Consider the following 24,954-nt stretch of genomic DNA (forward strand, 5'->3'; position numbering starts at 1 on the left):
TCTTTGAAACCTAGTTGCTTTATAGCAGCTGGTGCAGTAAAAAAAGAGGGTGTGGTCTTCTTCAATTGCTGGGGCTGGATTACACTGGGATCTGCAGGAGTTCTTTTGATGCAGGCCTTGAGCAACTCTGGCCATTGGAGATTTCAGTGCAATTGTCAAAGGAAGATATGTGTGTTTAATTGCAGCAGGCCATCGCTTTCCGGAAGTTATGGCCCAATGAAATAAGTGAACTTTTTGGATGCGTACAGAGTTCTCTACACATCCAAATAACCAACTAATTCACAAGCTGAAGCCAATGCCTTAGCTTGCTGTATAGAAGGGTTCCTTGTAACAGGAAGTTTGTCAATTAGTGTATTAAGATGTCAAGTAAAATCACCATCAATAAAGGAATAATCGGAGGCTCTATGATGAAGCAAGTCTTGTTCTTCCAGAACATCAGGCTCATTTTTGGGAACTATTGAAATCAGCCCGCAAAATTCTAAAAGTATGCACTAGAATTTGTGGGTGGAATTCTCCCATTTGGGACTGTCCCATGGTGGGGCTAGGGCATGTTTCAAGGAAACCAAACCACATCATCCATCCTTGGTGTAATTAATTCTGCACCTGGGGGTTCTGTGGTGGGATGAGTTTGTTTGCACTCATCCTGCCATCCTGCAGGTGCCAAATTGAAAAGGCACCTGACATCACTGACCTACCTTTTGAAGAAAGCAAATGGATTCTAAACAAGTTTTCATCAGCATTATATTAGCAGAATGCAAATCGATTTCACATCACCCTCTAGTGGGATTCCTGATCTGCCATGGCAGGCAGCATTGGAAGTTCCTGCTGTAATTTTATGCTGGCATGAAGCAGATTTTTGGACCTCTTGTCAAACCCCACCCCCGCCCACTTTTGATCCCACTGGTGGGGGCATGGGAGAATTCTGTCCTAAGTTTTAGCTAGATAAACAGTGTAGCTTACTATTGTAATGCTAGCTTCTAACTGCTTCTCCAGCTGGAGCTAAACTATCTAGTAGAAATTTCCAGAACCAAGTGATAAAATTCTCAATACCTGGATAGGTTTACCTCAACTATCTATTAATAGCCTGATTTAATAATTACTTCAGACCTGTCTGATTCATTTATCTAGAATTACCCAGGTTATAGTCAGATTAGCCATGGCAGACTAGGCTTGAAGAACTGAGTGGCCTAGTCCTGCTCCTTAATCTTATGTCTCACGATGTAAATTTCTTCTAATCTCCCATCGTTGGTTAAGACTTAAGCACTGAAACAGGCCAAATCAGCTCAGTTTTTCTGTACCCGTATATGCTTTTATCATTCTACTTCATCTAACCCTATTAACATAACATATTCTTCTATTCCTTTCTTTCTCACGTACTGAAGTAGCTTAAATGCATCGCACCCTCCCCCTCAGGAGTGGAATCATTCATTAGCCACCTGATGATTGCCAGGTGGAGGTTTGAACCCTTCTCCTCAGCATTTTGAGTAGCACAACTCACATTCAAATCCATAAGTGCACCATCTTCCTGGCCCCAGAATGGAATATGCCAGACCCATTGAACAGCAATTGACTAATTTGAAGGTGGTTCAATAGCAGTTACCTATTTTTATAATCCAAAAACGGTAGAACCTCAACTCTTGGAATTATGTGGGTATATTCTGCTTCCAGCAGTTGTTGTCAAGCCTTGAGTTTCCTCATCAGCTGTTCTAGGCTTCCTAAGAATGTTTTGATGTGTGGATAGAAAGCAGCCTTTTCCTGTTCCATAAATGTGATTCAGTCTTTCTTTTCAGTATTTCAGTGATTTGAGACGGGGAAAATATATTGGTAAAAGCTACACGTTAAGATCACAGAATTGTTATAGTGCAGAGGAAGACCATTTGGCCTATAGTGTCTACACTAGCTCTCCCAATGACGATTTTGATTGAGCGTCATTCCATTTCCTTTATCTTTTGATCCTGCACATTGTTTCTTTTCAAATAATCAACTTGAATTCTTTGATTGAATTTGCCTCCACCACATGTCCAAGTATTTCAGACCCCAACCTCTTGTTGAATGAAAGTAATTCGCTCTCATCACATTTTGCTTACTTTCACAAATCATTTTAAATCTGTGTCTTCTCATTCTTGAACTGCTTTATGAGTGGGAATAGTTTCTCCTTATTTACTCAGTCCAACTCCATCATGATTTTGAACACCTTCTCTCAGCCTTTTTCTCTCCAAGGTGAATAGTCCCAACCTCTCCAATCTATCCTCATAACTGAAGTTTCTCATCCGTGGAATCATTCTTGTGAACCTCTTCTGCACTCACTCCAATGCATTTACATCCTTACCATTGTGTGGAGCTCAGAACTGTACACAATACTCCAGATTATTTGATTTGATTTAGTATTGTCACATGTATTAACATACAATGAAAAGTTTTGTTTCTCTTTTTTCTTTCGTGCAGAAGGAGGTCATTCAGCCCATCGAATCTGCACCAACCACAATCCCACCCAGGCCCTACCCCCGTAGCCCTACGTATTTACCTGCTAATCCCTCTGACCTATGCATCTCACGACACTAATGGGCAATTTTTTTTAGCATGCACATCTTTGGACTATAGGAGGAAACCGGAGCATCCCAAGAAATCCCACGCAGACACAAAGGAAATATGCAAACTCCACACAGACAGTGACCCCAGCCGGGAATCAAACCCAGGTCCCTCGAGCTGTGAAGCAGCAGTGCTAACCACTGTGTTATCATGCCGCCCGTTAAATGTAGTGTTACAGTTATAGCTAGGGTGTAGAGAAAGATCAACTTAATGTAAGGTCATCCAGAAGTCTGAAGGCAGCAAGGAAGAAGCTGTTATTGAGTCGGTTGGTATGTGACCTCAGACTTTATTTGTATTTTTCCCAACGGAAGAAGGTGGAAGAGAGAATGCGTGGGATTCTTAATTGTGCTGGCTGCTTTGCCGAGGCAGCGGGAAGTATAAACAGAGTCAGTGGATGGGAAACTGGTTTGCATGATGGTGTTGTGGGAAATTACCACTTTGGAGTCAGACTGGGGATGCAACAATACAGCTTTATTTAATAAACTTTGTGGAGAAAAGGCGCTGGCATTCTGCAGTACTGGGCAGCTACCTTCTCTCAATAACACAATAGGAGCGGTTTATTTTTATACCTTTCAGACAATAGATAGTCTGGACATTAGCCATTTAGCACATCATTATAGTTGAGTAGGATTGATAGTTTAATACATTGTTACAGCCAGACATATACAAACATTGGCATTTAACATTGCATTGTTTCATAGAATGGATACATTTCCTCTGACTATCAATGACTTAGTTTCGGTCTATACATCCAGTAATTAGTTTTCCTGCATTTATGTATTCCCCTTCCCCTTTATGGCTAATCTCCTTATTGTCCTAGGTCTGTCCTTATCTTAAAAGTGCCTCAAGCTCTCTAATGGCTTCCTGCAATATCTGATTCCTGCATGTTTAACTTTAAATAACTGTCTGTCCTGTATATTTTTAGTTTCAAGTAGCTGTCTGCTCTAAAAGTCAGTGCCTGCTAAATGTCTTTCTCCCAGGTAACTTTTTTATGTGCCAGATAACCATCTTTGTGATTCTTCTAGGGTGGTGGATAGAGGAGAGCCGGTGGATGTGGTCTTTCTAGATTTTCAGAAGGCGTCTGACAAAGTACCTCACAAGAGGTTATTGCAGAAGGTCGAGGGACATGGAGTTGGGGGTAGGGTGTTAGCGTGGATAGAGGATTGGTTGTCAAATAGGAGGCAGAGAGTGGGGGTCAACGGGTGCTATTCGGATTGGCGGATGGTGACTAGTGGAGTGCCCCAGGGGTCGGTGCTGGGGCCTCAGCTTTTTACCATTTATATAGATGATCTGGAGGAGGGAACTGAGTGTAGAGTGTCGAAATTTGCTGATGACACCAAGATTGGGGGAACGGCAAATTGTGCGGAGGGTGTGGAGAGTCTGCAGAAGGATCTAGATAGGCTGGGCGAATGGGCCAGGAAATGGCAAATGGAATTTAATGTTGGCAAGTGTGAGGTGGTCCACTTTGGTAGGAAGAATGGTAGGAAGGACTATTACTTACGTGGCGAAAAACTGCAGCAGGCGACGGTGCAGAGGGACCTCGGGGTCCTTGTGCATGAGTCGCAAAAACCCAGCTTGCAGGTGCAGCAGGTGGTCAGGAAGGCAAATGGGATGCTGGCCTTCATAGCGAGGGAGATTGAATATAAAAGTAGGGAGGTCTTGCTGTAGCTGTATAGGGCATTGGTGAGGCCGCAGCTGGAGTACTGTGTGCAGTTTTGGGCGCCGCACCTGTGCAAAGATATTTTGGCCTTGGAGGGAGTGCAGAGGAGGTTTACTAGGCTGATACCGGAGTTGAGGGGGTTGAGCTATGAGGAGAGGCTGAATAAACTGGGCTTGTACTCGTTAGAGTTTAGAAGAATGAGGGGAGATCTCATTGAGACGTATAAGATGATGAATGGGATGGATAGGATAGAGGTGGAGAGACTCTTCCCGCTCAAAAAAGACAGTAGGACTAGGGGGCACAGCCTCAAGATAAAAGGGAGGCGGTTTAGAACGGAGTTGAGGAGGAACTTCTTCACTCAAAGGGTGGTGAATCTCTGGAATTCTCTGCCCGTTGAAGTGGTGGAGGCTGCCTCGCTAAATATTTTTAAGACGCGGGTTGATGGGTTTTTGATAAGAGAGGGGATTAAGGGTTATGGGGAGAGGGTGGGAAAGTGGAACTGAGCAGCGACAGATCAGCCATGATCTTATTGAATGGCGGGGCAGGCTCGAAGGGCTAGATGGCCTACTCCTGCTCCTATTTCTTATGTTCTTATGTTCTTATGTTCCACTACAATGGATTGGGCTACATTCATAACTTCTTGTAGTTTCTTGCAGTCTTGGGCAGAGCAGGAGCCAAAAAAAGCTGTTGATACAACCAGATGTATGATGGATCTGTAAAAGTTGGTGAGAGTTGTAGCCGACTTCCCAAATTTTCTTAGTCTTCTGAGAAAGTAGAGGCATTGGTGGGTTTTCTTAACTGTAGTATCAGCATGAGGGGACCAGGGCAGGGTTGTTGGTGATCTGGACACCTAAACACTTGAAGCTCTCAACCCTTTCTACTTCATCCTCGTTAATGTAAACAGGGGCATGTTCTTCTCAATGCCTCCTGAAGTTGATGACAATGTCCTTTGTTTTGTTGACATTGAAGGACAGATTATTGTTGCCGCACCAGTTCACCAGATTCTCTATCTCATTCCTGTACTCTGTCTGATCATTACTACAGTGAGGTCTAACTTGTGTATTGTATAAGTTCAGCATACTCTCCCTGCTTTTGTACTCTATATGGCCGTTTTTCTGCCCACTGCACCAATTTGTTTCTTTGAAGTTCTCCAGTGTCGTCTTCATCGGTTACAATACTTTCAAGTTTTGTTTCATCTGAAAATGTTGAATTTGTCTGCCGCTCACCAAGATTCAGATCATTAATACACCAAAAGCCCCAAGACTAACCCTATGGAACACCACTACAAACATTCCTCCAACCAAAAACATGCATTAACCATTACTCTCTGCTTCCTAGTCTTCAGCCAATTTTGTATCCACATTGCTCCATGAACTATAATTTTTCTTATATGTCTTTTGTGTGGCACTGTATTGAATGGCTTTTGAAAGTCCATGTACACCGCGTATGAATGAAGTAACTAGCATTATCCTCATCGACCTATCTTTTAGCTCTTTAAACTCCAGAAAGTTAGTTAAACACAATTTTCCCATGAGAAATCAATGTTGGCTCTTCGTAACCAATATATGTTTGTCCACGGACTAATAAGCTATCCCAGATAATTGTTTAGAACCATAGAAAAGTTACAGCACAGAAGGAGGACATTCAGCCCATCTTGTCCTTGCCAGCGTAACGACACCTAGGTGGTGCCTTTTCTAATCCCATCTTCCTGCACACAGCCCATACCAGATCCAGGTTAAGATGCAGATCCAGGTACTTTGAGTTTTGGATGCCTCCACCACCAATTCGGGCAGTGAATTCCAGATGCCCATCACCGTTTTCTTAACAAAAAATCTTCATATCCACTCTCCACCTTTTGCCATTTATTTTGAATCTGTGTCCCTTGGTTCTAGAATTCTCTGCCAAGGGAAACCGTTTTATCCTGTCCACTCTATCCCTTCCCCTTATAATTTTGTATACTTCAATCAAGTCACTCCTCAGCCTACTATGTTTAAAGGAAAATCCAATCTCTCCTTGTAACTACACTTTTCTAGCCCTGGCAACATTCCTGTAAACCTCCTCTGCACTCACTCCAGAGTAATTGTGTGCTTCCTGTAATGTGGTAACTTCACCTGCTTCTCCTGTTGTAACCTCACCAGTGTTTATACAATTCCAATATTATATCCTTACTTTTATATTCTATACCTCTGCCAATGGAGAGCATTCCTTATGCCTTCTTTACAACCTTGACTACTTGAACTGCTGCCTTTAAGGACCTGTGTACTTGTATGCCAAGATCTCTCACTTCATCCACTCTCCTTAGTATATTCCCATTTATTGTGCACTCCCTATAACTGTTTGACTTCCTTAAATGCATGACCTAGCACTTTTGTGATGATACTGTGCCTTAAAGAAATTTATTTTTATCATGTTTATCGTATGGGGTATGTTTAGAATTCAACTCTATTTTAATGGTGCCAGTTTGTCTGTACCAGGCTGAGCCAAAGCAGCTCACATGCCAAGAATGCAGGCTAATAATTGAACTTGGCTAGTGGGGTGAGAAAGAGTCATGCGCTAATGGGAGGAGTTAAGCTTACATGGAAAAGCAAGCAATTTCTGCCAGATTTTGAAAGAAGCAAGAGGTGTCTCACTCTTGCTCTCTTGGAGGCTGCTCTTTGAGTGTCAGAAGGCCAGTGTCTCTCTGCAGATGTATTCTGGAGGCTGGAAGACTGACATACCAGCATGCAAGCTTTATTTTGAAGAAGAGTTTAAGTCTCTAACCTGGAGGGAAACACCTTATCCTCACTCTAATGCCAAAGTAGAAAAACTGTTAGAATCTTGTCAGGCTTCATAACATACTTTGGAGTTTCTGCTCTGGTACCCTAACACCTATCTGAGTTAAAATCCATCTGTCACTGTACCGCCAATCCACCAACCCATCTGTATCATTTTGGAGGTTATAGCTATCCTTATACTATCTGCTACTCAGCCAATCTGCAAATTTTCCAATTGTACCCCCTTCATCCAAATCATTAATATATAACACAAACAGTGAGGGTCTCAATATTGAGTCCTGTGGAGCACCACTTAGAGTAACTTCCCATTCTCAAAGACATCCATTGACCATTTCCCGTTGTTTCCTGTTACTAAGCCAATGTTTTGTCCAGTTTGCCACATTATCCTGTATCCCATGGGCTTTTACTTTTTTGACCAATTTGACATGTGGAACTTTGCTAAAATCAATGTACATAACATCTACTGCACTACCCTCATCAACCCTTCTTCTTACTTCCTCAAAAAAATTCAATCAAATTTGTGAGGCAAGTTCTTCCTTTAACAAGCCCAAGCTGACCATCCCTGACTAGTCAATGTCTTTTTTCTACTTGGTAGTTAATTCTATCCCTCAGGATTGATTCTACTAATTTGCCCACGCAGTATAGATTAACTGACCTATAATTGTTCGATCCCTTTTTAAACAATAGAATTACGTTTGCATTTGTCCAGGCCTCCCCTGTATTTAGTGAGGATTAGAAAATTATCCTCAAAGCGTCTGCTATCTTCTCCTTGACCTTCTTCAGCAGCTTTGGAAACAATCCATCTGGCCCTGGTAATTTATCAACTTTTAAGGATTCCAACTCTTTGAGTACTTCCTCTTTCTTTATGATTTATCCCATTCAATATCTGTGCTCCACCTGGACTATTATACCTACCTCATCCCTTTCCTTTGTAAACATGGAGCCAAATGCATCTGCACACAAGTTGCCTTCTACATTTCTGATAGATCCCACTTTTTCCTAAACTAAATTCTATACCATTAATATATTGGTAAAACGTCTTTGGATTTTCTTTAACTTGCTCATCTTTTTCATGTGCTCTTCTGAGTTCCTTATTTCCTTTTTTACTTTCTCTCTGCATTTCCTGTATTCTCTAGGCTATCTACAATGCTTAGTTCTTTGTGCTTATAGTGAACTTTCTTTTTCTGTTTGATCTTCTGCTGTATTCCTCTAGACAACCAGAAGGGCTCTAGATTTGGCAGCACCACTCTTATTTTTGGAGGGAACATGTCTACTTTGTATATTTAGGATCTTCCTTTTTAGTGCTTTTCCCCAGTTTTCCACAATAGTTTTGTTCTTTCTTGCCCTCTGTCAAAAATAAATTCTTATCTGCTTTAGATACCATTGATTTCCACACAGTACAGAACAGCTCGTGTGATTTATCAATATTTGCTGATGTATTACAAGAGGAAAGCAATGGTTTTGATTTCACTGCTGCCCCCCCCCACCCCATTGAATCTTATTTAGTTCAACAAAAGCAGGTTTATTCATAACTTCACACTTCTGCAACTATTTCTTGGCTTTCATTTATCCACTGTTGTTCAGAGCATTTGTGTATTATTGCATTGTTATTAGATGAATCATGTTGTCTGTGGCACTCAGATCTAGGCTATCATGTAGTGGAGTATCTCATATCGTCCATGCGAATCTTTAATCACAATAGAAAGATGCAGATTGGGTTAACACCACACCATCCATGCTTGTTGAGTTAATATCTTTGTATCTGATTGTGATAACAGCAAAATGGACAACTGATTGACACCCACGTTGTATTCACAAAATGCCACTTCTTGCCTTCTTCAAAATACTATAATTTGCTACAATTTTCTTGGAAATAGCTGTTTTAGTATGTTTGGAACTATTCTGCCTATAAAACCATCGCAAAGGCTACCAAATACGAGCTGCTGAGAGCAAAATTGTTGATCTGGCTATGCTGTATCGCTGCATTAACTTTGTATTTCAGATGCCCCTCTCGTTTTCCTCACTGAAAGACCTCTTTTCAAATTGATTCGTAACAACATTGCCAAGTAAATTATAATGCGACATAATTAACTACACAGTGCGCATGAAAAGAGTTTGTAATACTTTTAATAAAATAAATATTTACTTCCAGATACCAGTGAGATAAGCCCACTTTACATTGAGAGTCTGTCTTTCATGCACCCCTCTGAGGTGGAACAGGAACCCACTCTGTGGTCCTGCCTTCTGTATTGCATTTTACATTATTTTGCAGACCCCCAGATATTATCTATTGTTTCCTTAGGGGATTGCAGAATTTAGTTTGAGAATCACTTTGAGTGCAGTCATTGAATCCTTTTACTAATTTAGTGTTATCAGGCGCTTTCATTTCTTACTATTTCTACTGAAAATGTTCCAACCGGAATATATAAAGTTACTGGTCCTGTCCAAGTTTAAACTACATTTCTCTTCCAGCTGCGAAATACACTGCTAAATTGTTAACTAATTAAAAATAGTTTTGTTCCATAGTTGATCAGTGAAAATCAATATCTTGTGGAACTTGATTCTAACAGTATGTTTCTTACCTGTGGTTTGCAATTGTGTATTTACTAGACTTTTATTTTTATATATACATAATACACATTAAATAATTTAAAATGTAGTGCAGTAAATCCAAAATTTTGCATCTTAAATTATATTTATGGCAGATTGAGACTTTTGGATATTTTATTACCACATAATACTTCATATGTTTATTAGTAGACAATCTCCATTTTCTTTCCACTGCTAATCTGACTGATATGCAACTTATGTTGAGAATCATGGCTTTGAAATGTTATTTTAACTCTGATATGAAGAAGTGCATTGGCATAAAATTACACTTTGCTCAGTTACCCTGACTTGTTTGACCTTTTTAAAACATCCAACGCTTTTGTTTCTGCAGTATATGGCTGTGTAATGCATTTGGTTTCATGAAACATTTTTGTAACCTCTTAAATAGTTGCAGTATGGAATTGGTTACTTTTACTGGTGACTTTGCAGAATGGAAGCTTCCTGCTTGGAACTGGCTTTAGAAGGTGAACGACTCTGTAAAACAGGAGACTGTCGAGCTGGAGTGTCATTTTTTGAAGCTGCAGTTCAAGTTGGAACAGAGGACCTGAAGACCCTCAGTGCCATCTACAGTCAGCTTGGAAATGCCTATTTTTATTTGCATGATTATTCCAAAGCACTGGAGTATCACCATCATGACTTGACTCTTGCACGGTAAGCATGTATTCTGCCTCACTTTGGGTTTCCATGTGTACAAAGATCATTGCACTAATTTCTACTCATAATCTTTGGAGACATTCTCCTTGGATTTAATTCCTCATTGTTCCCGTGAACATTTGTATTAGAATACAAGCTTACTTTTGTCACTTGTGGCAGATGCTGTGTTTCCAATCTTTCATTTGTGGGTAATAAAGTAATCTGTCAAACATCCAAATGTCCAGACAATATATTGGAGAGCGAAATGATTTAGATACATAGATCTTGGCTTACAGTTCTGCTGTTATTGATTTGGTCCATTCCTTCAAAGAAAATATAGCTTTCTCTTTGGCTCCCAGTGGGAAACAAAATCATTCAATGCTTGACAAGGAGATCTTAACTCTTGGGACTCGTCTGCACACTTGCTATTAGTTTTCTGTCTCAACCCAGTGGGTATAACACTGGTCTGTGAGCATAAGTGGAACTTTGTGCAATAACAGTCTACTGGAGGAGACACGAAGGGCCATTCCAAAGTGGTCAGCTATGAAGGGGGATTGGTAGGGCAAAATGATTGTGGCTGAAGGGTGGGGAAGGACAGCGAAGCCTATTGCTGGGATGTCCCAAGACTCTGGGGTGTGGAGGACTGCTCTTTCTCCTTTTGGTTCCCATGGAAAGAACAATTAAAATAACTTGATATTCTTGGCCTGTAAGCCCTGGATCTAGGTTGACCAGGTAAATTAATCACAATGCTTTTTCTGCACTGATCTGAAGTTCAGATTTTACTCAAACCTTGATGTTGTTGAAGCCTGATCTGCATGTTTAAAGTGACATTGTGCCATCCAGTGGGTGCCCTGTTTGCCTACTTGAAACAGATGGTTAAAAATATATCTAGCAGGGCACATTGAGACCAAAGAGAAGTAACTGTCCTGCTTTTTAACAACCCAAGTGGTTTTTGCAATGCAATGAGGATTAAAATTGGATTTTGTGTCTGGATACAAGAAAGTTGTTATTTGAGTTGGGGAACCTGAATAACCTTTCAGTTTGGAAAGCTGATTAACTTTTATTTCCTTTAGTTGTAAAAGGTGGAACATCTCCTGGATGTGTTTGATTCCTTGCTGTGCAGAAACAGCAAGGGGTGGAACTTAAATTGCTGTTTTTCACTGCCTATGCAGCTTTTCTAGGGTTTTTCTAATCTCCCGCCAGAGAACCCTTGAAAATTTCCAGGCAAAGATATTGTAGCTACAGTCCTGATTTTGTTCAAATAACTAATGACTCAATTTATATGTTCCTTGCAAGTTTACCTCTGAGTCAATATTGTAAATCTTAAACTATACCTAACCTATCTTAACTGTGAGCAAAGAAGCAAGGAGGGTTGTGTCTAAATCTTCCAGATGAAAGTGAATGGAGGCATGAGTGACAATTACAATTTTTTGAAGTTTGTATTCTTCAGTACATACTTGAGTTGCAATATGTACCATAGTTAAATAATTAATGACTTAGTTTTGTAATCTGAATGATCCAATTTGACTGAGTACAATTAAATCAAAATTATAGCTGGAAATACTCAGCATGTCAGCATATGAAAGAAGAAAAGGTTGGGATTGTGCCAGTTTATTAGAATCCAGTTCAAATTCTAATGGACCAGCTATGTATATTTTCAGCAGCTTTGCTGCTGGATACAGAAATTAATGTTGGAGATGACACTGAATTAGGAAGAGCGGAGGGATCTCAGATGTGTTTAACAAATTCCATCAGTTCCAAATTGCAAATCTGTTATGTAATAAATTTATTACTGACATGAAAATGATTGCATATTGACAAAAAATAAACAAAGCACATATGCAGCAAAGGGAATAATTAGCTCTTGCAGATTTAGAAAGATATCTAGAAATAACATTGTGAGTAGTGGGTTTACTGTTGAGATATTATGGAGAAGCAGTTTAAAAACCAGAAACATTTTTGGGGATAAATAGCTAGGCTAGTTCTTTAGAAATTTCCAGAAGTTATGCAAAGGTTTTTATGATGGACTGTTCAGACCATGCAGGTCGGAACTCATTCTAATACTTATTTATGCTTACCTGAAACTTTTCACCTCATTTTTCTCTCATTAGATATGAATGTATCATTTTATTTTGGCTAAGTTAGTTCATTAAACCATTAACAGAGCTATAAATTATTTTGATTTACTGCATATTGTAATTCTAGTCACCATACTTGAAAAAGCATGAGGGATGAGTGCCAAAAACAAAGGACTTGACACAGAAACTTTTGCTAATGTGTTTTGCTTTACTGTTCGCTTAATTTTCAGAACAATTGGTGATCGATTGGGAGAAGCTAAAGCTAGTGGTAACCTTGGCAATACTTTCAAGGTTTTAGGACGCTTTGATGAAGCAATCGTTTGCTGTCAAAGACATCTGGACATTTCCAGAGAACTCTGTGATAAGGTAGTGGTTAGCAAATAATTCAATATGCTTGATAGTAATTCATTTGCTCACCATTTTTTCTGTATATTTGTGATCAATTGTATATTCTATAATATTTCTTTACCAATGAAATGTTAACACATCCAATCATAATTCTAAAGACTCAGTGGGTAATTGCACTGAACATTAGACACTGAAGCATGGAGACCAAGGAGTTCTCAGATTGATTCTCTGGCCTGTGCTGTCTGAACTCCCAGCCACCTGACGAAGGGACAGCCTGTCCGAAAGCTTGCGGCTTTTGCTACAAATAAACCTGTTTGGACTTTAAACTGGTGTTGTGGGATTTCTTTCTCTTTTACTCCAGTCCAACGCTAGCATCTCCACATCTGTGCTGACTGAGCAGACCTGAACTGGGCAATGATGTGGACATTACATTTGAATTTGTTCTATCTTGTTGATTTCCCCTGTTTGTTTTGCAACACAGTTTCAATCACATAGCTTTTTTCAGTGTTCTAAATTTGATGTTGTTATTTATCCTTCATGATCTGCACTCCTAATTCCTGCATTCTCATCCCTATCTTCGAATTACCTCACTAACCTATTGCTGCGTTTGGACATTCCTCAATTACTAACTCCAGGAGTTCATCCCAGAGCTCAGCAATGCTTTGTGTAGTTATTAAAAATGGTTAATTACTGATCTGACCTAAATCTCTCACGTTTAACCTTGCATCTGAGGGCTTGAGATCAATGAGATACAATCTATCTATTCTGTCATAGCTTCTGAATGCTAATTAGTGATTTTTTCTGGAATATTTCATAAAAATCCTACAGTGCAGAAGGAGGCCATTCGGCCCATCAAGTCTGCACCAATGCTTTGACAGAGCATCCTACTGAAGTCCTATGTATTTACTTCACCAATTTCTCCAGCCAACACATCCTGGGACACTAAGGGGCAATTTTAGCATGTTCAGTCCACCTAACTTGCGCATCTTTGGACTGTGGAAGGAAACCAGAGCATCTGGAGGAAGCCCATACAGACATAGGGAGAATGTGCAAACTCCACACAAACAGTCACTCAAGGCTGAAATTGAACCTGGGTTCCTCATGCTGTGAGGCAACATGCTAACCACTGTGCCACGGTGCTGCCTATGGTTTGTGTGGCCACCAAGTGAGGATAGGTTTAAACACTGCTGTTGTATCTTTCATAGTTGATTAGTCATAGGAACAGGAGTAGGCACTTTAGTCTCCTATGCTTGCTCATTCAGTCAGATCATGGCTGACCTGTCTCTTAACTGCATGTAGCATACTTGATTTGTATTACTATTTATCCTTGCCTAGCAAAAATGTATTAATCTTAGTTTTGCTATTTTCAATTGCCTCAAGTCTTTTGGGAAGAGTTTCAGATTTGATCAAGTCACAATTTACAATTTGAATTAGAATTTGATTTCAAATCCAAACAAAATTGGTTATTCTATTTGGTGAATTGCAAGAAATGGTTCACAGATACAGATTTTAATTTTCTTTTGAATAATAGGTGTTCTTCATACTATTTTGAATTTGTTTTTATGATTATAAAAACAGGTAGGTGAAGCAAGAGCACTTTACAACCTTGGCAATGCATACCATGCTAATGGAAAAAGTCTGGCTTGTGCGGGAACTCAGGATCCAGGTGATTTTCCAGAGGAGGTGATTTTGGCTCTGCAAAAGGCTTCAGACTATTATGAGTGAGTCATTATTTACAATAGAAAAGTTTTAAAGCAGAAAAAGAAACCATGTTTCATTTATTGTTCTCTGAGCTGTCTATTTATTTTAATTTGTCTGTCCTCTTATCAAATACACTTTTTTTTAAAAAGTGTTTTTTTTTTTAATTGTCCATTTTCTTTTAAACTATGATAGATTCTGCTTCCCCAATTTTTGTTAAGGTAGAAGTTCAAATCTTTTTTTTTGCTGGGCTGTCCCTCTGAAGATTCATTTCCCACGTGCATCCACTCATTTAAGGAAAGTATTTTTGTATAGAAAAGAGGACTTTGTTTGTTAGCTAGTATGACATATTGTTTAAGAAAGAAAGCAACATAAAAAATACAGTCCCCATACTATGCTATTGAATAAACTTGAACATTAAAGACTGACTGATGACTAACCTTTGCCTTAATGAGTAGGATGAACCTGTTTATTAGCTCAGTTTGTGGCATTCTATTTAGTTTTGGAGACATTCAACTCTGTTTTTGTTTTGAGGCAAAGTGGATAGTATTTCAATGGTCCTTTGGGACAATTTGAATTGACAGCTAGAACTGATCAAGAGGCATGGTTTTAAAATAATTTCTCGAAACAACCATTCACAATGTTGATCAAATTTTCCTTTAGATATGACCAAGTTTTCACAGTCTCCGTTGATAGACACATTGGGTATATTTTTAGTAGCGTTCCACAACAGTGCCTTTTTGGTAAAGATCTACTTTTCTGTGCTGAATGTGAGTAGCCCTGACAAGGCTGTGAGTCACTGTGAGGCAACTTTGCTAATTATGATAAGAACTATCTAAAAATGAAATAAATAACCAACCCTAAGCAATCATGAACATCTTGATTTATTAATGCATGCTTTAGGAGGTGGGAGTACATGGAGAGATTAAATCTGTTTAATATTTCCAGGGTTTTTGTTTTTTATATAATACAAGGTGAAGTATTGCTCATAATGCTCAAAATGCATTTTCTCTTTGACATCATATAATCTTCTGTGGAGAATTTCGATCAGCCTTAAGTTTTACTGACCTGTCCCTAGAAAGGAATAAAGAGACGGTAAGGAAACTAGGATGTCTGTATTGTTGAGCCCCTTAGTTGCAGTCCAGTAATAAAAGATGATGCAAGTCCAGCTTCTTCACAAACTCACTTTATTCTTTTTTACAACCCCACATACATACATCCAATACCCACTGCCACCTGTAACCCCTTTATGTATTCCAGTTATTAAACAATTAACATACAAATTAGGTCTAAAGTGGAAGGTTGCACTTAACCCATTCCTACCATGTGTAAGGGATCCTAGCAAGTATTTTCTTTAGGCTGCATAGGAACCTAAACCTATCCACACAGACACCACGTGTAGGCTGCTTCATAATAGTGTATGGCAACACATTTAAAGAAGTTGCTTCCATGCTTTCTTAAGAAAGAGAGAACATCTTAATCTCCATAATGATCATATATGGTCCTGATGCACCTCTAAGTGACAGATGTACAAACTGATTCTGCTGCTGGCTGACTATCACAAAGGGTATGTGTAGACCTAAATGAAAGCAGTGATTATTGCTACATTTTTGGTGCATCATTGACCACTGTATTTCTTAACCCAATTTATCCTTGTTTTGTCTTTTCCAATGTTAAGTTCTAATCTGAATTAACCACTGCAAATCAGTAGCACTTACCTGTAATAATCTTTTCGTAGAGCAAATTTAGTAATAGTTAAGGAGCTGGGAGACCGAGCAGCCCAGGGACGTGCATATGGGAATCTAGGAAATACACATTACCTTTTGGGCAACTTTGGAAAAGCAGTGAAATCCCACAAGGAGGTATGAAATATCAAATATTCATTTTTACCACAACCCTCATTTCAGAATGCCAGTATGGAGACCCAAATTAGTAAATTTGCATTGTTTTCCTTCACGTTTTCTGTGGAAAGAATACAAGATAGAGTCATTAATCTGGATTTTCTGCGTCAATGTTTTGTTTCCTGATCGAAAATGGATGTCTCAACATGTCAGTTCTCCCATTTACTATAGGTGTAGATCTGAAGGCATTAGGCCCCACTGTAACTATTTTCAAGGCTTCAGCTCTTTCAAAGGTGTGTTTGTCAAACCATTTTGTTTTCTTCTGTTGATGTGTTACATTTCATAATGTTTCTCCAGATGTAAACCACTTCTCAAAATATTATTTGTCTTTGTTTGATCTGTGAATTTGAATTGCTTCGTTCTTCACATTAAATAGTTGCTATTTTAAAAACCTTACCTTAAGCTTGAGGAAAAATAGCTTTCCTTTACTGGTCATAGAGAGTAACTGATAATATTGTGAGAGTTCTGCAAAGGAGTAGAATGCAATCATGCCTTTCCTTTCCAGTATGACCATTGGACAAAACTATATCAAGCTGTGAATTTAAGGGATGAAGTTATCTAAGCAGGATTAAATTGCTATAGTTAGTTGTCAGTGTTTAAAGTGTGGCCTTGCAATTACTTAGTTTTTATTCTTGAATCTCGTGTAATTTTGACACATTTGGGCACAAAAATGAGATAACTGGACAGTGCAGCCGAGGCCTCTGACTTCAGTTTAAAGGCTTTTTGCTCGCAATTCAGACAAGTATAATCATGCATTTAAAAAAAGTGCAAACTGCAAATTGAGCTTTCTTTATAATATACAATACAGTTGTCTAAATATTGAAGTTGCCTACTTTGATATTATGTTTGATTGAACTTATTTTATGCTTTCAGCGCTTAGAAATTGCAAAGGAGTTTGGTGACAAATCAGCTGAAAGGAGAGCGTGTAGCAATCTGGGAAATGCCTTTGTATTTCTTGGTGAATTTGCAATGGCAGCTGAATATTACAAGTGAGCATTGTTTGAATATGAATACCTTTATCTTAGTTTTGCAATCAAGAACTAAATGTTGTGAAGGCACATTTTTTTGAGGGGGGTGATGTGGCGTGGACAGCGCAGTTTCTGAAACTTTGGTCACTGAAGTGGCTTTTCATGTATTAACCTGGATCAAGGCATCCTCCAAATTGAAATTTGAATGACTCTTTTGCTTTCTGAGATCCGTTAACTCCAAGATCAAAGATCAAACCAATACCGCACCATAAGATATTCACTTGGTCGTTGTGATATCACAGCTGTATGTGATCTTGTACTAGAATGTAGAACTCTACAGTGCAGAAACAGACCCTTCGGCCCATCAAGTCTGCACTGACCACAATCCCACCAAGGCCCTATCCCCACACCCCTACACATTTACCCACCAATCCCTCTAACCTACACATCCCAGGACACATTACGGGCAATCTTAACATGGCCAATCAACCTAACCCGCACATCTTTGGACAGTGGGAGGAAACCAGAGCACCCGGAGGAAACCCACGCAGACACGAGGAGAACGTGCAAACTCCACACAGACAGGGACCCAAGCCGGGAATCGAACCCAGGTCCCTGGAGCTGTGAAGCAGCAGTGCTAACCACTGTGCTACCAGGCCACTGATGTGGAGATGCCAGTGTTGAAAGGGGGTGGACGAGATGAGAGGTCACACGCACTAGATTATAGTCCAACAGGTTTATTTGAAATCGGTGACTTCAAATAAACCTGTTGGACTATAACCTGGTGTCATGTGACCCCTCATGCATTCATGCATAGTGCATGGGTGATGAACAAGAGCAGAAACTATGGCAATGGAGACCTTTCCTCCTCAAAATAGCAATGCAAGGGCCAATTTAAATGACTGCTTAAATTACTTGGCTTGATCATCGACCAGAGACTAAATCTAGGATGCTTTTAGCGTCTGTATTTCTTTGTATCATGCCATAAGATTATCATGATGATACCCAAGTATGTTTTAATACAATGGTGAGCTTGAGATAGATTTACAATTCCTGAAAAGCCTGTTCTTTGTTTCTTTAAAACATTGGAATACACCAAAAATATTTGAAAATGTTGGATAACACGTAGACATTTTAAAATGTTTTGACTTGTGTAGCTTATTGACATTTGTTTAGGAGAACACTACATCTTGCTCGACTGCTAAAGGACAGAGCCGTTGAAGCACAAGCTTGTTACAGTCTTGGAAACACTTACACTCTGCTTCAAGACTACGAAAAGGCCATTGAATACCATTTGAAACATCTCATCATAGCACAAGAGCTTGCAGATAGGTAAAATTAAACATAATCGCTTTAATCTCTAATCATTAGTAGCATTAGATCTAGCGTATGGCTGTGATCACTGCTCGAAGTCCAATATATGAGGAAAGTTGAAATGCATTGTAGTACTACATTCAACTGGTAGATGTCACCATTGGAAGAAGCTCAGTTTACGTAAGAAGGGATTCATAATCAGAAGAAAACTTAGCTTTTAGAAGAAAAATCATTAAAAAGTAATTGTGAAGCTAATGATGCTTTCTGTCAGGTGAGGATGGTTACTTGATTGAGTGTCATTACTATTGTGTCTGTGAAAATGGTATTTTGCCATCTGCCTCACCTTTGAATGGATTGAATGGCTAGCGACCAAGAACTGAATAGTGGGATTAGGTTGGATCACTTTATTTTCAAACAACACTGATATGATGTGCTGAATGCCTTCCTTCTATGTTGTAAATTGTTACAGAGCGGGATCTTGAGCCATTTTTCTCTGTGCATGGGATTGCCAACACCCCCACAAAATCTGGAGAAAACTGGAAATCCTGCATCTCACCAGCAAGATTGTGATTTCCAATTTTCCCTGCCCCTTGCCAGGCGTGAACCTGGTTTTAATATATTTTACTAAATTAACATGTAGCTATGTAGACCCCTTGGCACATGATCCACACCCCACCCTCGGGTATATTCGTACAGGTCATATTGACAAAGTTCTTGACAAGTTTTTAAAAAGCTGAAAAAGGGATCCCTTCGGGTGCACAGAGGTAAAAAGTATCATCGCTGGGGGAGAGAGACATGGCCAGGCAGTGGCCTAGCAATGCCCCTTGCTTTACACTTTATTTCTGATTGGGGCAACCTTTTAAGATAGTACCCTGATCTCTGTAAAGTCTGTTGCCAGCTCTCAGTCCCTGCCCTGCCTCTTGATGGCGTAAACCACGCTCACTATTTTTTTGAAAGCCTGAAGAGAAAACTGGCCTATGCAACTGGGGAGGTACACACCAATTTTCTGACTGAGCCTGACACTTTGTCAAATTCTGGTAAGGTCGTCCTTAGTGTTTCCAGGTGAGTGATAGATGCAAACTAAAATTATCACCATGCCAAGTCATTTCAAATTGATTTTCCCTATTAATAATGTGGAAAGTGTCAATTACTGCCAGTCTGGACAGTGAAAGTTAACTGCTGAGTATGGAGTCTCACTCACTGTTGCAGGTTTTAATTGTGTTTAAAGATGTCATTTATTTTCATTTCTCTCTCCTCCTCGATTTTGCTTTCCTTTTTTTTCTCTTTCTATTCATGATTGCATTCACCCACTCTTAATGATATTTTAAGATCACAGTACTTCAGTTTGGTTAAGGAGATAGTTAATTCCACTCTTAGTTCAATTTTCTAATGTAGGAACACAATTTCCATCTTGCACCTCCAGAGCAAATTATCATGATGATTAAACCAGCAAGGCGACAAACAATGGTCATTCCTCAGTACTGGCTACAATAGATTCTGGGAAAATTTGGACTGGATTTAGATAAATGTACAACCTTTCAAGTGAGACTCTCAAAATGACATTTTTAAAAATTTGTAACAAGTGCATTAAAAGTGTATACCTGGCCATTAGAAGGTCTACACCAAAAATTGAATGGTTTTTAAAAAAAAGTATTAATTTTTGCCAAATAACATTACTTTCAATTATTGGATCATCTATTTGCAAGCATTTTGCATGTAAGAATCCCTCCTCAGCTACATACAGTGAATGAGCTGTAGCAAACAAAAGATTTTTTAATAAATTCGTATTCTCCTTGGTTCCATCATACACCTGTTCAAGAATAGCTCCTTGCTTTTATTAAATTTTAAAATGTTGAATTTTATATGTAAGTCCATTTTTTGCAAGGTGAGATAATGGGGGGAGTTTTACCATTCTGTCCGCCTGGAGAATTATGGGGAGGGGGGGGGAGTGGTCATGCAAAGGTCCATTGACCTTGGGCGGGATTTTCTGATTTTGGGGCGAGTGTAGCCGGAAAATCCTGCCCTACGTGTTTTATACACATTGTTTTCCATTTTCTTAATGTCTATTGTTCTAGAAACTTCTGGATGTGTATGTTCTTGTTTAAGACATACTGTAATATAACTTGAAAATACAGAATTAAAATAATATGGCCTAAATTTGTTACATCTGCTTTTCATTTGAATTTTAGGATAGGTGAAGGGCGAGCTTGTTGGAGTTTAGGAAATGCTTACACTGCACTAGGAAATCATGAACAAGCTGTGCATTTTGCCGAGAGGCACTTCGAAATCTCAAAAGAGGTAAAAATAATGTTTGATAATTTACATAAGCTATGCAATTAAATTGTAGCTACCATATGTGCGAATGAAAAGAAAGACTTCAATTAAAAAGCATTGTTCAAGACCACAGAGTCTCAGAACACTTTACAATCAATTAACTATATTGATTATTATAATGTAGGAAACACCACAATCACTATGCTCTCAGCAAACTCCCACAAATAGCAAAGTAAAGAAGACCAGATAATCTGTTTTTTGTGATGTTGATTGAGGGATAAATATTGGCCAAGACTTAGGGAATAATTCCCTTGCTCTTCTTCAAAATAATACCAAGAGATGTTTACATCCTCCCAAGCAGGCAGATGGGGCGTTGGTTTAATGTTTCATCAACTCATTCATGCTCTGACAGCACAGCACTGCCTCAATACTGCACTGGTATTTTTTACTCAGGCCCTGGAGTGGAACTTTAGCATGAATCGCAAGGTTCTGGGCTCTAGTGCTACCAGCTGACTCACCACTTATACTCGTATGATTACAATTCTACATATTTTATTAAGGTTGCAGGATCCAACAATCTGTCTGGGTTGGGAATTTAGTTGTGGTCAATCAGTATCCTATATTTTAAAGGTTGTTCTCATTTTAACTGTTTTTCTTGTAAGGGACAGCTATTTCTAGGACAGCTTTGATTCCAGGGTGTGCACATGCAATGTGGTTGTCAGCAATCAGAGAGGGTTATGTTCGCCAATACCTCTTATCGTCACCCATTAACCCACCCCCCGAGTTCCAAAAGAATACTATTCAGGAAGAAATTGGTCAATTTCAAGCTCTACAAGATTCAAGTTCTCTCTTTTCACATTTGGTTCAAGTTTTAAATAATCTGCCAGCATGCAAATGGAGCATTTGGTAGTCAGTTCCATAGCGTGTGTGTTATCATTTTTCTTTAACATTCAGTAAAAAAAAGAGAAAAAAAATGCTGCAAATGCTGTAAATCTGAAGCCAAAACAGAAGATGCTGAAAATAGTTAGTATGGAGCAAAGCAACAAGTCATTGTTTCAGGCATCAGAAAGTATTACAGTACCAGAAAGTATTACAGCTTGATATTTTATAAGAGTGAACACGAGGAGGAGGACGGAGAAATAAACTCTCAACATATACATGTTAAAATAAAACTGAAATGATTCAGTGGAAAATAAGATGGTTAACTGATAGAAGTGATAATAGCTTCAGACAAAAGGAGACATAGTGAGACCCCGAGGGAAGTATGAATAACTTAAGCTGGAGGGTTAAGTTGGAGGGGGGAAGTGTCTATAAAATTAGCAAAAACTGAACAGGCACTAAAGAACAAAGAACAAAAACAGCCCGGGAAACAGGCCCTTCGGCCCAACGAGCCCACGCCGCCATCTCAACACCACCAGTCCCCCTCTCTACCCACGACCCCTGTCTAATGTTTTATGGCCATCCAGATTGAGGGAAACTGATTTAGGGACAATTTATTCCTGCCAGTCAGCCTAACAGCACATCTTTGGGGTGTGGGAGGAAACCGGAGCACCCGGAGAAAACCCACGCAAGCACGGGGAGAATGCGCAAACTCCCACAGACACCGGCCCAAATCCATGTGTCTGCACAGCAATCAGCGATAGTCACTGAGCTGTCGTCTTGCCCAGTATCTTGTCCAGTTTAGGCACACACTAACGACATGGGGATCACTAGTTGGGGATAGTGAGATTCGTATTGCTTCCTGCTCTCTTAAGTATCCTATTTTAATAATTGATACGGTTTTAAAATTTTAATTCTTCTTAATGCTTTCTTTAGTATCACACTACTAACATGTTTTGAGTAATCCTCTCCTCGGTGGCACAGTGGTTAGCATTGCTGCCTCATAGCTCCAGGGACCTAGATTCAATTCCAGTGTTGGGTGACCATGTGGAGTTTGCACGTTCTTCCTCTGTGTGGGTTTTGTCTGGGTGCTTGTTTACTCCACAGTCCGAAAATGTGCAGGTTAGGTGGATTGGCCGTGCTAAGTTGCCTCTTAGTGTCCCAAGATGTGTAGGTTACCTGGATTGACGATGGTATATGTGTGAGGTTATAGGGAGAAGGCCTGGGGAAGATGCTGTGTCAGAGAGTTGGTGCAGATAGGCCGAATAGCCGACATCTGCACTGTAGGGATTCGATGTTCCTGTTCTCCACAGCAACACTTTGCAGCTCATTTTCTTTATACCTTTAACCTCCCATCACAATGTTCCTTATTACAATAAAAGCAGAAAATGCTGGAAATCATCTGGTTAGGTAATATCATTCGAAAGAAAAAACAACCTAATGTTGGTTGATGAATTTCTCCCAGATCTGATTCCCAGGATCTGAAGTATCTTGCTTTATCTGAATTGTTCACTTATTACTTTTACAGCCACCATGAGAATGGTCCTTGCTAAACAGGCTCACGACTGGCCAAAGTCCCTGTGCAGCCATCCTCCATCTGAGGCCTCAGGATTAACACCTTATTTATGAACCTGAAGCGAGAGACAAAAAATGCTGCACATTACAAAAACAAGTTTTGGAGCATTATTTATTTAGTGTATGTAAATCTCTAAAGCAGGATGGTAACCTCATTTGTTCAGCTTAAGGCAAAAAGCCCGCCACTTGATCTGGAGAGTGGATGAAGTTCATTCAGGATAATTGTTACTTGGATGTTAAATAAGAAAATTGTGCAAAAGAACCTGAAATGTAACATTTTTTTTGAGGAATTATTCTTGCAGGTCATGCCTTTTTATTTATTTTTTAATCTGTAAATCATTTTGAGAATAACTCTCAACTCTGAGTGATGAGCAACTTGTCTTCAAAGTAAACATGTTTCTCAGATCGAAATAATTTTAAGCTTCAGTGTGACTCATTCTGATCAGCTGAGGAATAGCAATAAGTTATTTTCTATTCTTGGACATTATTGTGTTCTTATGTTCCCCAAAATAGGAAGCCAGTAAGAAGAATCTTAGCCCTCTTGGAACTCAATCACTCCTTCTACTCCTTTTACACCCATAATTTTCAGGTCTGCCAGTTAAAGGGATATTCTTAGTCTCTCATTTTGATTTGTAACATCCATTGTCAAATTTATATACAAGAAATAGGTAAAATGTTTTGAAGTTCACTGGATCAGAGTCCTCTTTACCCGATAGATCCTGGATTGAAAAGTCATTTTGTTAACTTTGACTTGAAGAGAGTTATATAGGACTAGAAAATAAAAGTTGTCTTGCTGTTTTTCAAAATACTATTGGCTATGCAATACAAGCTTAGACCTTGAAGACTTCCCACATCTAGAGATGCATGATGCGGATAAAGCACAAGGTTATGTTTATCTTCCGTAGGTTATTTTTCCTGGAATAGGTCACTAGCCTGAAGCCAGAGACTACAGCTTGAAGGACACTCCCCTTCAAACGTAGCTGACCAGCAGTCTCTCCTGCTCTTAAAAGAAATATAGAAAATAGAAGCAGGAGTAGCCCATTTGGCCCTTCGAGCCTACTCCACCACTGATTATGAACATGGCTGATCATCAAATTCAACATCCTGATTTCCCCCCTTACCCCCATATTCCTTGAACCCTTTAACCCCAAGAACTATATCTAATTTATTTTTGAAATTTTACAATGTTTTGGCCTCAGCCACTGTGTAGTGAATTCCACAAATTCACCACTCTTTCGATTAAGAAATTTCTCCTCACTTGCCTTAATGCCTGCTGTAGATGTGTTGAAAGGAGTTGCAGGTTCATAATCAATAAAATTGTAATGAAAGCATCTTCCATAGCCATCAAATTCTGGAGTGGGACTTGAACTTGGATCTTCAGGCTCTGTGACAGGGATGCAACCAATTGCACCACATTACCTCATTACTGTCGGGCCCTCATCCCTTTTAAACATGTGAAAAGAAAATAAGATTTGGCATATACTAAAAACAGCAGAGTGGATATTTTGTCATGAAATCTTGCAACATTGAAGGCTATTTGACCCATCATGCCTCTTTAAAAAATCAATCCAATTAGTTTCTCTCCTCTGCTCTTTCCCTATAGTCTGGCAATTTTCTCTGCTTCAAGTATTTATCCCATTCCTTTTTGAAAAT

General features: G+C 39.3%; 1 protein-coding gene across 1 annotated transcript in view; it reads left to right on the plus strand.

Moving 5' to 3' along the window:
* gpsm2 (G protein signaling modulator 2) overlaps positions 1–24,954 on the plus strand; it is a 72,969-nt gene that overhangs the window by 21,389 nt on the left and 26,626 nt on the right. Inside the window, exons 3-9 of the mRNA XM_080195826.1 lie at positions 10,063–10,284; positions 12,575–12,710; positions 14,271–14,413; positions 16,129–16,252; positions 17,165–17,280; positions 18,436–18,591; positions 20,763–20,871. Of these exons, the coding sequence (XP_080051952.1) occupies positions 10,063–10,284; positions 12,575–12,710; positions 14,271–14,413; positions 16,129–16,252; positions 17,165–17,280; positions 18,436–18,591; positions 20,763–20,871 (1,006 nt within the window). The remainder of the gene's footprint in view (positions 1–10,062; positions 10,285–12,574; positions 12,711–14,270; positions 14,414–16,128; positions 16,253–17,164; positions 17,281–18,435; positions 18,592–20,762; positions 20,872–24,954) is intronic.

Source organism: Carcharhinus amblyrhynchos, chromosome 9 (assembly GCF_965287045.1).
Source record: "Carcharhinus amblyrhynchos chromosome 9, sCarAmb.v2.hapA, whole genome shotgun sequence".
Taxonomy (NCBI): domain Eukaryota; kingdom Metazoa; phylum Chordata; class Chondrichthyes; order Carcharhiniformes; family Carcharhinidae; genus Carcharhinus; species Carcharhinus amblyrhynchos.